This window comes from Bos indicus x Bos taurus, chromosome 26, assembly GCF_003369695.1.
Source record: "Bos indicus x Bos taurus breed Angus x Brahman F1 hybrid chromosome 26, Bos_hybrid_MaternalHap_v2.0, whole genome shotgun sequence".
Lineage (NCBI taxonomy): Eukaryota > Metazoa > Chordata > Mammalia > Artiodactyla > Bovidae > Bos > Bos indicus x Bos taurus.
The window spans coordinates 39,739,548-39,755,311 of record NC_040101.1 but is presented as its reverse complement, the minus strand read 5'-3'; the positions used below and the strand labels follow the sequence as shown (position 1 = coordinate 39,755,311).

General features: G+C 44.7%; 1 protein-coding gene across 1 annotated transcript; it reads right to left on the bottom strand.

Annotated features, from left to right (window-relative positions):
* Positions 1 to 4,447: 4,447 nt before the first annotated feature.
* On the bottom strand, positions 4,448 to 12,817 carry LOC113884403 (velvet complex subunit 2-like). Its single transcript, XM_027528988.1, has 2 exons — positions 12,725 to 12,817; positions 4,448 to 5,092 (listed from the first exon to the last, which is right to left on the bottom strand). The coding sequence occupies exons 1-2, from the start codon at positions 12,815 to 12,817 to the stop codon at positions 4,448 to 4,450; spliced, it is 738 nt and encodes a 245-aa protein (XP_027384789.1).
* Between the last annotated feature and the right edge of the window lie 2,947 nt (positions 12,818 to 15,764).

Genomic DNA, 15,764 nt, shown 5'->3' with positions numbered 1-15,764 from the left:
TTCTCCTTTGCCTTTCACTACTCTTCATTTCACAGCTATTTGTAAGGCCTCCTCAGACAACCATTTTGGTTTTTGCATTTCTTTTTCTTGGAGATGGTTTTGATTGCTGCCTCCTGTACAGTGTTATGAATCTCCATCCGTAATTCTTCAGGCACTCTGTCTATCAGATCTAATCCCTTGAATCTATTTTTTACTTCCACTGTGTAATCGTAAGTGGTTTGATTTAGATCATACCTGAATGGTCAAGTGGTTTTCCCTACTTTCTTCAATTTAAGTGTGAATTTTGCAGTACGAGGCTCATGGTCTGAGCCACAGTTATTTCCTGGTCTTGTTTTTCTGACTGTATAGTGCTTCTCCATCTTTGGCTGCAAAGAATATAGTCAATCTGATTTTAGTATTGACCAGCTGGTGATGTCCATGTGTAAAGCTGTCTCTTGTGTTGTTGGAAAAGGGTGTTTGCTAAGACCAGTGCATTCTCTTGGCAAAACTTTGTTAGCCTTTGCCCTGCTTCATTTTGTACTCCAAGGCCAAACTTGCCTGTTACTGCAGGTATCTCTTAACTTCCTACTTTTGCATTCCAGTCCCCTGTGATGAAAAGGACATCTTTTTTGGTATTAGTTCTAGAAGGTCTTGTAGGTCTTCATAGAGTCATTCAATTTCAGCTTCTTTGGCATAGACTTGGATTACTGTGCTATTGAATGGTTTGCCTTGGAAATGAACAGAGATCATTCTGTCATTTTTGAAATTGCACCCAAGTACTGCATTTCAGACTCTTTTGTGGACTATGAGGGCTACTCCATTTCTTCTGAGGGCTTCTTGCTCACAGTAGTTGATATAATGGTCATCTGAGTTAAATTCACCCATACCGGTCCATTTTAGTTCACTGATTCCTGAAATGTCAATGTACACTCTTGCCATCTCTTCTTTGATCTTTTCCAATTTACCCTGATTCATGGACCTAACATTCCAGGTTTCTATGCAATACTGTTCTTTACAGCATCAGACCTTACTTCCATCACAAGTCACCTCCAAGGCTGGGTGTTGTTTTTGCTTTGGCTCCATTTCTTCACTCTTTCTGGTGTTATTTCTCTACTGATCTCCAGTAGCATATTGGGCACCTACTGACCTGGGGAGTTCATCTTTGTGTCATATCTTCTTTCCTTTTCTTACTATTCTCAAGGGGTTCTCAAGGCAAGAATACTGAAGTGGTTTTCCATTCCCTTCTCCAGTGGACCACATTTTGTCAAAACTTTCCACCATAACCCATCTGTCTTGGGTGGCTCTGCATGGCATGACTCATAGTTTCATTGAGTTAGACCAGACTGTGATCCATGTGATCAATTTGGCTCAGTTCAGTTCAGTTTAGTCCCTCAGTCGTGTCTGACTCTTTGCAACCCCATGAACTGCAGCACGCCAGGCCTCCCTGTCCACCAACTCCTGGAGTCCACCCAAACCCACATCCATTGAGACGGTGATGGCATCCAACCATCTCATCTTCTGTTGTCCCTTTCTCCTCCTGCCCTCAATCTTTCCCAGCATCAGGGTCTTTTCAAATGAGTCAGCTCTTCACATCAAGTGGCCAAAGTATTGGAATTTCAGCTTCAACATCAGTCCTACCAATGAACACCTGGGACTGATCTCCTTTAGGATGGGCTGGTTGGATCTCCTTGCTGTCCAAGAGACTCTCAAGAATCTTCTCCAACACCGCAGTTCAAAAGCATCAATTCTTCAGCGCTTAGCTTTTTTCACAGTCCAACTCTCACATCCATACATGACCACTGGAAAAACCATAGCCTTGACTAGATGGACCTTTGTTGACAGAGTAATGTCTCTGCTTTTTTAGTTTACTGTAATTTTTGTTTTCATTCTGTCTCCCCTCTGATGGGTAAGGATAAGAGGCTTGTGGAAGCTTCCTGACAGGAAGGACTGACTGTGGGGGGAGGTGCATAAATGTGTGGCATCAAGCCCCTTGGAGGAGATTGCCATTAATCCCACCCTAGAGCCACCAAGCAGATGACCCAGAAACTGGAGAACAATTATACCAAAGAAGTTTTAACACTGTTGCAAAAGTTCCAGGGCCCACAACAGATTTCCCAACCTGGGTTTTCAGCAAAGGGATGAGAACCCCCAGTGAATTTGACTTTAAGGCTGGTGGGATTTGATTATAGAACTTCCACAGGACTGGGGAAACAGACTCTGGGAGGGCACAAATAAAACCTTATGTGCACCAGGACTCAGGAAAAAGGAGCAGTGACCCCAGAAGAGACTGAGCCAGACTTGCCTGTGAGTGTCCAGGAGTCTCCAGCAGAGGTGCGGGCTGACAGTGGCCTGCCGTGGTGTCAGGGGCACTGAATACAACAGACCCGGGAGTCTTGGTGTGCTGGCACAAGCCCTTTTGAAGGAGTTCACCATTACTGCCATTACCCCTACCATAGTTTGTCCTCAGGCCAAACTAAGGCAGGGAACACAGACCCACGCATCAACAGAAAATTGGATTAAAGATTTACTGAGCATGGCCACACCAGAATAAGAGGCTGCCTTGCTGCTAAGTCACTTCAGTCGTGTCCAACTCTGTGCGACCCCATAGACAGCAGCCCACCAGGCTCTGCCATCCCTGGGATTCTCCAGGCAAGAACACTGGAGTGGGTTGCCATTTCCTTCTCCAATGCATGAAAGTGAAAAGTGAAAGTGAAGTCGCTGAGTCGTGTCCGACCCTCAGTGACCCCATGGACTGCAGCCCACCAGGCTCCTCCGTCCATGGGATTTTCCAGGCAAGAGTACTGGAGTGGGGTGCCATTGCCTTCCCCAAAGAGGCTGCCTTGGACAAGTTCAAAAGCTTATTAGATATATTTTCTGTCTTCCAGGTGACATAGGTGACAGTTTAACCAAATGTTTCATGTCTCCACAATGAAGCTCATGGTTTCCTAGCCTCATATGTTTTCTAACCATGTCTCTAGCTTTCCTTAACACTTTCTTTGCCATTTTCTGAGCCTACACACACTAATTCCAAAGTTAATGCCTCATAATTTAGGTTTTTGGTTGCAGCAGGAACCATTTCTACGTTCCAATTTCTGTATCACTTAGCTATAGTTATGTAACAGACTGTCCCCAAACTTGTTGGCTTAAAATAACAATCATTTATTATTTTAATTATCAATGGCTCTAACCCACATGGCAAGGGGAATGGCCACAGGGAGGGATGTTGGGTTGCCATTAAAATAATCCACCCTAAAGAATAAAGCTTTTTACCTTGGAATTACAGAGAAAACATTTTTGTCTGTTGGATAATGGTGTTATTTTCTCTTTACACATTAAAAAAATACTCTGATAAAAGCACACTGATTTCTTTCTTAAAAAAAAAGTCAAAATCTGTTTTTTTAAGTCTGCAAAAATCAGTAAATGAAGGGAACTGTGGCTTCAAAGTTGTTAATCCAACTTTTAAAAGTGAAGCAACTAAGATTTCGACAGGCTCTTACTTCAAAGGGTAGAGAACCAAGCAGGGCAGCTCAGTGGAGGAAAATCTTCCGTTTATTGGCAGAGTCACTCTAGGAACCAGTATGTCTTCTTTCTGCCAAGGCTCATGGAAGGAATGTACAGAGTTCTGAAGTCAGTTGAACTAAAACCTTTGGGGATATTACTCAATAAGGCAGAGTCTGAGAATGTAGGAACTGGACTTGGGGGGAAAGGCTTCAGACCCATATGACCTCAAGGCCTGGGGGTTCTGTGACATAGTAAGTGAAGGAATGTAGTTTAAGGGCTCTTTCCACCAGTGCTCTGCAAAGAAGCAAGACAGGTGTGGAGTTCATAATGGTGTGCTAGCTTAGTCGCTCAGTTGTGTCCGACTCTGCAACACCATGGACTGCAGCCCACCAGGCTCCTCTGTCCAGAGGATTTTCCAGGCAAGAATACTGGAATAGGTCCCCATTTCCTACTCCAGGGTGTCTTCTTCATCCAGGGATCAAACCTGTGTCCCTGTGTCTCCTGCGTTGCAGGCAGATTCTTTACCCACTGAGTCATCCAGAGAGCTCCATTCATAATGGGGAGAAGGGTTATAAATACAACCTTGATATTGAATTTTAAAAATATCACTCTTTGGATTACTTTTATAAATATAGTAAGTAGCTAGTATTTGTCTACTATAAAATGTTTTTGTCAAAACATCACTGGATAACATGTGCTCCATTCTTTGTAATTTAGTGAACTAGTAGAGGGAGGCAGAACTCCTTTGAGCTCAGTGGTTTAGCATAAGAGAAGTTCATTCCTCACTCATGTCACAGGCTCAGTGGATAGAAGGGAGGCCCTGCTCTGGAAGGTCATCCAAGAATCTGAGCTCCTTTGTCTTGAGGCTCCAACCTCTTCTGGATCCTTGTAGTTTCCTCTGTTCAGCTGGAATATGGTGGAAAATAGTGAGGTGGCTTTAGAATGGCCACATATCCTTTGTGATCTTTTAAGAAAATTGTAAAATTGTGACCGTGCTGGGCCTTGGGTGCAGCGTGTGGGCTCTGTGTGGTGGTACAGGCTTCTCTTGGTGCAGCGTGTGGGCTCTGTGCGGTGGTACAGGCTTCTCCTGGTGCAGCGTGTGGGCTCTGTGCGGTGGTACAGGCTTCTCCTGGTGCAGCGTGTGGGCTCTGTGCGGTGGTACAGGCTTCTCCTGGTGCAGCGTGTGGGCTCTGTGCGGTGGTACAGGCTTCTCCTGGTGCAGCGTGTGGGCTCTGTGCGGTGGTACAGGCTTCTCCTGGTGCAGCGTGTGGGCTCTGTGCGGTGGTACAGGCTTCTCCTGGTGCAGCGTGTGGGCTCTGTGCGGTGGTACAGGCTTCTCCTGGTGCAGCGTGTGGGCTCTGTGCGGTGGTACAGGCTTCTCCTGGTGCAGCGTGTGGGCTCTGTGCGGTGGTACAGGCTTCTCCTGGTGCAGCGTGTGGGCTCTGTGCGGTGGTACAGGCTTCTCCTGGTGCAGCGTGTGGGCTCTGTGCGGTGGTACAGGCTTCTCCTGGTGCAGCGTGTGGGCTCTGTGCGGTGGTACAGGCTTCTCCTGGTGCAGCGTGTGGGCTCTGTGCGGTGGTACAGGCTTCTCCTGGTGCAGCGTGTGGGCTCTCTGGTTGTGGCACCATATGTGGGATCTTAGTTCCCTGACCAGGGATCAAACTCACATCCCCTGCATTGGAAGGGGGATTCTTAACCACTGGACCATCGGGCAATTCCCTCCTTTGTGGTCTTTTTATGTGCACATGGTTCAGATGTACTTGACAAAATGGGACTTTATTCCCTTCCCCTTGAGAGGGGACTTGCTTCTAATGAATAGAAGTGGTAGTGGGTAGCTTCCGAGACTAGATCATAAAGGCACTGCAGCTTCCTGCTTGCTCTCTCTCTCTTTCTGATGGTTTACTTTGAGGGGAGCCAGCTGCCTTGTCAGAGGGTATTCAGGCAGGTGTGTGGAGAAAGAGGCCCATGTGGTGAGGAGCTAAGGACTTCTGCCAATTGCCAGCAAGGAGATGAGGCCACCTGCCAAAAGCCCTCTCAAGGAGCCTCCTGTGGCACGGATCCTCCAGGTCCAGGTGAGTCTGCAGATGACATGGCCTCAGTGGATGGCTTGACTGCCATGACCTTGTGAGAAACCCTGAGGCAGAAACACCCAGGAAAACCAGTCCTAGGTTCCTGACCTTCTGAAATTGTGTGAGACGATAGGTGCTTGTTACTTTGAACTGCTGAGGCTTTGGGTGATTTGTTATACAGCGATAAGTAACGAAGACAGAGAATGAAGGATTGTGCATGGAAGGGTTTTATATCCTGGACCTGCAGGACTCATAAACCACTTTCCACCACATTCAGTTGGCTAGAGTGACTCACATGATCACACCTAACAACCCAACTGCAAGACAGGCTCAGGAATGTCATCCAGCTGTGGGCCCAGGAGGAAAGGACAACTTGGATAAACAGCTGGCCGCTCTCTACCAGGTTCAGTGAATTTATATTTAGGACTGTTTGGACTGCAAGGGGCTGCTGGTTGTTTATCCAGGTTCAGACAAAATTCTTAGAGGAAGTAAGTACAGCCTTGGAAATATTAGTATTTATATTAGTTCCTCTTGTAGAGTGATGCCAGCTGTCTCTGAAGTTACGCAGAACATTAAGAGGTTCTGGTTTGTCTCTTGACTAGCGCTGTCACTGTTATCAGAAGCAATAACAGTGATACCACTACCCACAGTTCACATTTTCAAGTATCTGGACATCATGTGAAATTGTTAATTGTCATAGCACTCAAATGAGGTAGGGGGATGATCTCAATGTCACAGATGGTAAAATGAGACATAGAGAGCCTAGGCAACATGTTCAGAGTCTTACAGGCATTTTCAGGCCCTTTAACACAAGTGTGTGTTTGTCCAGGGCTAAGATGCTTGACCGCTCATCAGGGTTAGCAGGGTGTTTAAGGGAGGGTCTGAGCTTGGCCAGGTGTTTTTAGCATGTGGTGTGGGAGGGGCTCTGACATGCCATCCCAGGCAGAGGGAGTGAGGGTCTGCCACACTCTTCTACAATGTAGAGTAACCTGAAGACACTAGATACTCCCAGTACAAGGATCATCCTAAAAGCAGGTAGAAAGACACAAACTAGCTGTGTCAGATTCCAACTTGGTCAAACTCACATGTTTTTTCTTCAGCACAGCTCTAGGTAGGATATCTCTGAGCCTCAGTTTCTCCTATTTAAACCAGGAACAAAAGTGGGCTTATTGTAAGGTTCGAATGACATGGTGTATGCAAAAACATCTGGAATATTTCTTGGCAACACTACAATTTTTTAAAGTCCTTCTAAAACCCATGCCATTATTTTCTGAGGGACTAGAAGCCACTTCTTATTTACCATTATATATCCTTCATACCTAGTACAGTGTCTGGCACAAAGTACATAGTATAGTTATGTTGAAGGCACAAGTGAATAAATGATAGAATCATTTCTTATTCATTCTTCCCAAGAGTGAGGAGCTTAGTTTGAGATATGCAGTCTAGCGATCAAGGACTTAGAGTGCTTTCACACACAAAATCTCCTGCACAGCTGCCCCTCCCCGCTTCTTTCCCCCCACCTCCTCCTCCCCCCCACCCGCCAGGACATTGCCACTGCCCACTCCCGAAGCAGTGGGAGGCAATCCTTATTAAAGTACTTTGTCCAGTTCAGGATTGAAGAAAATCTAACAAACTCAGAGAGTGCCCAGAGGAGAGCAATAAAAATTGATTAAACAGACCTTCTGAAGAAAGGTTAAGAGAATTGGGATTATTTTCAGCTAGAGTGGCTGGTGGAGGGAATAATGAATTTTCAAGAAACAAAAGAATATCTTGCAAAACTTTTTTTTTTTTTTTAAGTGGTTACAGTGGGCTATTCTACTGAGGATAGTAGAGAAGGCGTTTTGATGACTTTTTTGCTTGACATTAGCAAGCAGCCTCTCTCACTCTCTCTGCCCATGGCATTGTATTGGCTACTTGCTCTCTGAAAATTCCTTATTGCTTTGGGACATTCCTCTAAGAATGTTGTGGGTCTCAGGTACTGTGAGGTCACTGGTGCATGATAGAGAAGAAACACTTGAACTAAGTAAGAGATTAGATTATATTCATCCCCTGACTTGGAACTTCCAAAGGAGAAGACTATGAACCCAATTAACCAGAGGCCTCAAAGACATTTATAGACACTACGCCTCCCTACTTTGCTGACCTCCCAAGACTTTTCAGGGCTAACTCCTATAAATCTGCTACATTCCATAAGACAAGCATAAGCAGCATCCTCATTTTATTCTTGTTCAATTATCCTATAATATTTATGGATGGAGGTAGATTTCCTAGGACAGCAGGAGCTCAGAAATAGGTATCAGCACTTCCACTAGGACCATGATGTTCCTTGCCTAAGCCCTGAAGTCAATTTGTGTTGACTTTACACAGCTTAGTAACACAGCAGATGTTTATTGAGTGCATTCTATATGCCAGGCATTGTGCTAAGCACTGGGGAGGCACAGCGGTAAGTTGTCTATATGAGACCTTGCCAGCACAGGGCCTAAACATGGGTTAGTGGGGATACAGACAAATCAAGAGGTAACTGCAATATTGTGAGATATATGCTATAAGGCCAGTTGAGAGACCCACTTAACCCCAAGGTAGATGGCCAGGGCAGGCTTTATGGAGGATATGATGCCAAGTGATTTGTGAAAAATAAATAAGCATTATTAATTATCACTAATTTCTTTTTTGGCCACACTATCAGTCCAGATAGCTCTTATTTTGGAAATGGATGTCATTACCTAATCCATCGTCACCCTTCCCCCACTCCACTGTTTATTTTTGTTTTCTTTTTAAAATTGCCTCCATGATTCAACCATTATCTGCATGGTTTAGAGGTGAAGAAAGGCTCCAGGTATACTTAATCCAGGTTAAATTAATGCCAATAATTATTTGCCAAGAGTTAATACTCTCTTCTGAAGCACTGTATTAGTAAAACATTGAGGCATCCCGTATGTTAAAGAACGTCTGATCTTGAGATTCATACAGGAAAGAAGCTATACTCATTTGAACCAGAGAGAGCTGATTGTCTGTTCAGGGAGCTCAGAGTACTGCCTTGGCATTGGGGTACCGTTAGTTTTTATTAATTATTTTCTGTTTAATAATAATCTGAATGAGGCCCCAGTGTAATGACAGAGCTTTGTGAAATTAAATTTGAGCTGCTCCAAGTTAAATAATTAATTACATTCAGCTTTGGAGCGAATACACAAAGAGGTGTGTGCCCAGCTCAGGGTGGTTTCCCTTCTCTGGGATTGTGCCCATGCAGAGAATGGCCTCTAGGGCTGTGCATCTACAGCTGATGGATCCAAGGGCTAGACACCTGTCCAAGCTAGGCCAATCTCATTTCATCTCAGGAAGTTTTGAGTTGAGAGAGAGAAAGGGAGAGAGGTAGAAATGAGGGGAGAGAAAAGGGGAGGGGAGAGATGGAGAGAAGAGGAGAGGGAACATTTTAACGGCAGTTCTCAAGGTCCAGTGATTTCTGCATCTGTCTTGCAGTTTGGTTATGTGAGATAGGTCAGTATTCTTAGAACAAATTCGTTAGTCTGCCTTAGCTACATCAAGGTGAGATTCTGTCCCCTGCCATTGACCATTCTGCTGAAGACAAGTCTGCATTATACTGCATATACTGTATATATATATAGTATAGGTGGCTAGAAGCCTGTAACTCACTGTGTGGTGACTGATGGTCACAGGACAGAGCATAAGGCTGTCTGACCTCCTGCTTTGTGAGCTTGCCTGTTAGGAAATCTTTGGGGGCTCAAAGAGTCTTAAGAGCCCACACAATTGGCTTATTTGCTGAGGTTCTATTCTCTACCTGAGTCTGAACCTTAGTAGCAGGCTGCATGCTCTCAGCCATCACTCCTGTGGCTGTATCCAGGGGCTCTTACTAGTAGTTACCCGCTCAAGCTCTGGAGTCAGGCCGACGGTGCTCGGGATTCCACCCCTGCTGTTTAGGAGCAGCGGTTATGTGGCCATTTGTTAATGACTCACGGCCTTGGTTTTCTCATCCTTAAAATGGAGGCCTCACTTGGTGTTGCAGGATTAAAGTTTTTTTTCACATAGAATATTGGACAGAGCACCTGGCATATAGTAACCACTCAAATATTAGCAATTAATTCGAATACAAGCCAAGTCTTCAAATAGGAAAGAAATGTCCCCTGGTATTAGGCAATAGATGAAGCAGGCTTTTCAGACCCATAGAGTTACTGTAATCCTGGTATAAAAAAAATAGTGTTTTAATGTCTTGGAAAAGACCTGAACAAGTTAAGGGCAAATTATGATTATATTGCTACTTGTGACATAATCTGATGGTCTTGCTTTCTCATCTCCTCTTGGGAAAACCACAGCAGAAACCTTCTGAAACCATGCAGTGACCTCACTATATTATGCCTCACTTCATTCAGGAATCCCACAGATCCTCTCCAGGGGATTTAATTACCCATACTATGCAAAGAAACTAATTATAAGAACGCAAGGTTGCCCTGAAGTTGCATTTATGCTCAACCAAGATGATCATAAAATCTTCCCTGCTCATAGCTCTGCTTATTTTTTCACAGTTTGAGGTAAAGATTATTGAGTGTAAAGTCAGCCAAATTTCTGTCTGTATGTTTTCTTTTTCTGCTCTGAGGCCTCTCTCTCCACCACATGCCCTAACTTCCTGGTTCCTGCTCCCCTCAATTTAGTGAGGGATTTGAAAGGATATAATTGTTGAGAGTGACTTGACAGTCAGATATATCTGAATTTCAATTCTGACTCAAATGAGTAACCTACTTGTCTTTATAAGTACATAATAGATGTCAGTAAATGAAAATTATTGCTAATTATCGAAATGTCTCATATTTCTTCTATGAAAACACCAAAGTAATGATTTTGAACTGTGGTCTGAGGATAGCTTTCATCAGAATGATTCTTACTAAAAATATAGACTTCCAGGCATTTATTTTTAGTAAGAACTAAAAAATAAAGGGGCTTCCCTGGTGGGTCAGATGGTAAAAATCCACCTGCAATGCAGGAGATCTGGGTTCAATCCCTGGGTTGGGAAGATCTCCTGGAGATGAGAACAGCTACTCACTCCAGTATTCTGGCCTGGAGAATCCATGGACAGAAGAGCCTGGCAGGCTACAGGCCATGGGTTCGCAAAGAGTTGGACATGATTGAGTGATTTTCACTTTCAAATTAAAGGGAGAAACCTAGGAGAGGGACAGAGAAATCTGTATGATGAGCCCCAAGATGATTCTTCTTCACATTGAGTTATGAGAGTCCCTGAGAGTATAATCTCTCTTGAAGATACCAGAGGTGCAGTCCATGTGTTACCTCTCTCAGTGGTATTTGTGTTTTGACCTGACCTCTCACAGAAGGGTGAGAGACTTTTGGACTGAGTCTCAGGCTTTGCTGAGCAAGACTGGAAAAGCTTTTACAAGCTCCAGGGATGTCCAGTTCCCTGAAATCACACTGAGTTTATGTGTAAGGTTGACCTCAAAGGTAATTCTGTTTTTGTGGTTTGAGTCCTTAACCTCTTGGGGGCTTCCTGGTGGCCCAGAAGGTAAAGAATCTGCCTGTAATGCAGGAGACCCAGGTTCAGCCCCTGGGTTGGGAAGATTCCCCGTAGAATGAAATGACAACCTACTCCAGTATTCTTGCCTGGAAGAGGAGCCTGGTGGGCTACAGTCCATGGGATTGCAGTGGTGCCCAAATGTGGGTGCAACTGACACCACTCCTTGGGCATCTGGGAGTGTGGGGGGTTGGATACCAAAATGACTGGGGTGGGCTCAGAGATGCAGATGTTCTGACATGAATGAGGTAGTTCTGCCCAATGAGGAGGATCTTGTCTCGTAGGACATCACATCTCTGCTGAAGCTTGAGGGCAAAGGGAGGCAAGAGGTTTCCATTACTGCTCACTTGTGATGGCAGAAGCCTGTTCCCATGAGCACTGGAAGCAGAAGATACGGGTGTCAGACCTGCTCTGCTTCTGCCCCAACCTGTCTCGAGCCCCTCCTGGCCTGGACACCTTCCACCTGCAGGCAATGCCTCCCTTCTGAACCACAGAAGTTGTGGTTACAGCTGGAAATGTCTGTTGATCAGAGGAGGCAGAGTGACCATAAAGCTTATGAAGCTTGGGCTTCAGGGCTCTTCTCTTGCACAGACCCCTTTGTGTCCCGGGAGCTAGGGAGTCAGAAGTGGAAGGCTGACAGCCATCAGGAAGCTTCTGTCTATATAAGCATTCCCGGTCAGTTGCCTAGGAGATCTCGTAGGAAAAGCACCTGGATCTCTAGAGTGCCAGCAACTCATTTTCTGTAAATTATTTTTGTAATTTATTTTCTCATTCTAAGCAAATATTTACTTTTGTATGTAGTTCTGTATTTGTAATTTTGCATTTGTTTTCCTAAAAATCCCTTACTCTCCAAATTGTATAGCAGTACTTTGGCCACCTCATGCGAAGAGTTGACTCATTGGAAAAGACTCTGAGGCTGGGAGGGATTGGGGGCAGGAGGAGAAAGGGATGACAGAGGATGAGATGGCTGGATGGCATCACCGACTCGATGGACGTGGGTCTGGGTGAACTCCGGGAGTTGGTGATGGACAGGGAGGCCTGGCGTGCTGCAATTCATGGGGTCGCAAAGAGTCGGACATGACTGAGCGACTCATCTGATCTGAAGACTCATAAAACCTGGACCTGTCCTCCCTCCTGATTAGGGCTCATTAGCTTTACATGAGCTAATATAAGTTTGGGGGAATTAATAAAATTTTCACATGAATATGAAATGGGCTCAGGGTGGTGCTTTGGGGCCACAAGTGAACTGAACATTAGGCTCTATATTCATTGGTCAAGAATGGTCTCATGGCAGTAATTCCCCACATTTACTGAAGACCCTCTCAGGCTGCACCTTTGCAGTCCCCAGGCAGGGACTGGTCCATGGCTGAAACATGAGGTGAGGGCAAGCCAGTTGGCATGATGCGCCAGGGCTGATGGGCTTCCCTGGTGGCTCAGATGGTAAAGACTCTGCCTGCAATGCAGGAGACCCGGTTTGATCCCTGGATTGGGAAGATCCCCTGGAGAGGAATGACTACCCACTCCTGTATTCTGGCCTGGATAATTTCATGAACAGAGGAGCCTGCAGGGCTACAGTCCATGGGGTCGCAAAGAGTTGGATGCAATGGAGCGACGAACACTTCACCGGCGCTGATAAACGCACTTCCTGCATAATCATCACAGCAAAGTCAATCAGGATGGTTCCACTCGAGAAGTTAGTTCTACTGAAGAGGATTCCAGTTTCCAGGAGCGTCATTATAAGAATAAGCAACACCTGGTGAGTGACTCATTGGTCTATAACCTGGAGTTGGCTGCTACTGAGTAGCTGGTAAGTCTTTTGACAGATCATTTTATCTATGGGTAGAAAGGGAGATGTGAATTAATATGCTTCTCTCAAAAGAAAAATCACGTGTTAACTATATCGCCTCAATTACTTTTGGAGCATTTTATCATCAACTTTGGGAAGCTATTTGGCATTTACTTTCACTTTAATATTCACTGATTTTTCAGAAATTTTCCATCAAAAGAACTGTAATGTGTTGAGAAACTCTGTTCAACGATTTGTTGAAGTTATTCTCACTTCTTTTTAAAAGGCCTCTATTCTCTTTCTACCTCTGTGTGACACAAATTGACCTTGAGCAAATCTTTTACTCTCTCTGGGCTTCAGCATATCTTTGTGTTACATTTAGGTCAGTTCAGTGGTTCTTACACTTCCGTGTACATCAGAGTCACATAAAGGGCTTGTTAAAACATGGATTTCTGGCCCCAACTCTTGGGTTTCTGATATAGGAGGTCTGAGATGAGGCTGAGAACTTGCAAGTCTAGTGAGTCTTTGGGTGGTGTTGGTGCTGCTGCTGACCTGGACTGCACTCTGGTGTCTGCAGTCTGCCCCTGGGCTAGACAAATAGACCATAATGCTGACCGATGATCAGAATCCTCTGGGGAACTTCTAAGCAATGAGGATGCCTGAAGCCCGTCTCTGCCTATATCAGAATCTCTAAGAGTCTGGGCCAGGACTAGGATGAGGTGAAGTAATGCACCCAGGGTACAAAAATAAGGATGGACTCGATTAAAAATTGTTTGCTTTTCCATTATGGTTTATTGAAGGATATTGACTATAGTTTCCTGTGCTATACCAGTAGGAACTAGTTGTTTATCCATTCTGTATTTGATAGAGCATCTGCTAATCCCAAACTCCGAATCCTTGTGTCCCCTCCCACCCTCTCCCTTGGCAACTACAAGTGTGTTCCCTGTGTCTGTGAGTCTATTTCTGTTTTGTATATATGTTCATTTGTGTCATATTTTATTTTATTTATTTTTTTTGTGTCATATTTTAGATTCCACATATAAGCAATAGCAGATGACACTTGTCTTTCTCTTTTTGGTTTAGCACGATAATCCATGGATCCATCCATGTTGCCGCAAGTGGAGGATGACTGCAGTCACTTTTAGGGTTGTACAAATCCAGACACTAAGAGTGAGTGCTCCTTAAATTTTGCTCCCTAGGCATCTCACTCACGACCCCCGCCTCCTCTGCCCAGAGCTTCGGCCATGTTGAGAGGAGAGTTGAAAATTTGTATGTAATGCACCAGACTCGTGGCTACACAGATGATTCTCTAAAGCTTCCTGGAGTAATCAGGGTGTGGGGTAGCCTTTTACTCATTTGTAGATTAGACTCTTTCTTTTTTACAGAATTATTTATGTATTTATGACCGCACCGGGCCTCCAGTGCTCCATGCAGGATGTCTCTAGTTGGGGCAAGCAGAGGCCACTCCTTGTTCCCATGCACAGGTGTCTCACTGCAGTGGCTTCTCTTGCAGCAGAGCATGGGCTTTAGATTGAAGGCTCAGTAGTTGTGGCATGCGGGCTTAGTTGCTCCATGGCACGTGGGATCTTCCATATGACATGGATTGAACCCATGTCCCCTGCATTTGTAGGTGGATTCTTAACCACTGAACCACCAGGGAAGTCCCTAGATTGTTTATTTCAACAAGGGATGTCAGCCCAGTGATATTTCTAGGGCTAAAGAGTCCCAGGTTGTGCTCTTAATAATTGCTTCCTGCTGAATTCCTTCCTTAGGCAGAAACTTTAAGTTACTCAATCTGTTGAGGGTTAACTGCTGATGAACTGATTTATACTGGGAAAATATAGAGTGCAATGGAGGTGCTGTTGGAGCTGCTCACTGCAGTTGCCCCTCTTTCCTTGTTATTCATATATATATGCTTGAAAATAATATTGAGTGATAGCATATCACAGAAGCAAACAATGCTTTATTCTTTTTCTTAGAATCATTATTTTGAACTAATTTCAAGCTCACAGAAAAGTTGCCAGAACAGTACAAAGTACTCCTACAGCCCCATCATCCAGCCTTTCGATGGATAATATTGCACTGCATCTGTTCTTTCACCGTGCGTTCTTGGTCTGGGGCCCATCAGGCACCTGTAGTATAATGCAGTGTTCAGGCCTCTTGAGTCTCTTCCAGTATGGAAGAGTTCCATGGTTTTCCCATTTTCCATGTCCTTGGTGGTTTTAAAGATCGCAGGCCTTTCCTGTTGTAAGATTACTTTCAACTGTCTGGTATTTCCTCAAGCCAGACTCAGGTTGTGTGCATTCTTGACAGGAGTCCCACAGGAATCACCCCTTTTCAGGGCATCATTTCAGGGGGCACTGTCTTGACTGGTCCCACAACTGATGATATGAACCTTGATCACTTGATTATCTTAGTGTCTGTCAAGTTTCTTCACCAGTTTTCCCTCTGTACTTATAATTTTGTGGAGGTATTCCAAGGTCACGTGAATATCCTTCTGCTTCTATAGTGGCTCCCTAATGGTGATTCAGAGAAGGCAATGGCACCCCACTCCAGTACTCTTGCCTGGAAAATCCCATGGATGGATGAGCCTGGTAGGCTGCAGTCCATGGGGTCGCTAAGACTTAGCAGCCGCAGCAGCAGTGGTGATTCTCTGTTTCCATCACTCTTTCTACATTTACGAGTGGTCATTCGCATGCAAACCTGAGCTTATTAATATACATGGACTCATTGTGTATTAGTCAGGGTTCTCCAGAGAAGCAAAACATTCATCTATCAATCAATCATCTACTGAGAAATGTATTATATGGTATTGGCCCATGAGATAATGGAGATTGAGGAATCCCACATCTGCTGTCTGCAGTCTGGAGACCCAGGAAAGCCAGTGGTGTAGTTT

Coding starts and splice junctions, on each gene's coding strand:
- LOC113884403 (XM_027528988.1), bottom strand. CDS start 12,817: ATGACGCTCCTGGAAACTGGAATCCTCTTCAGTAGAACTAACTTCTCG. Junction 5,093..12,724: donor CTGTGATGATTATGCAGGAA/GTGCGTTTATCA, acceptor TGCCACAACCAG/AGAGCCCACACGCTGCACCA.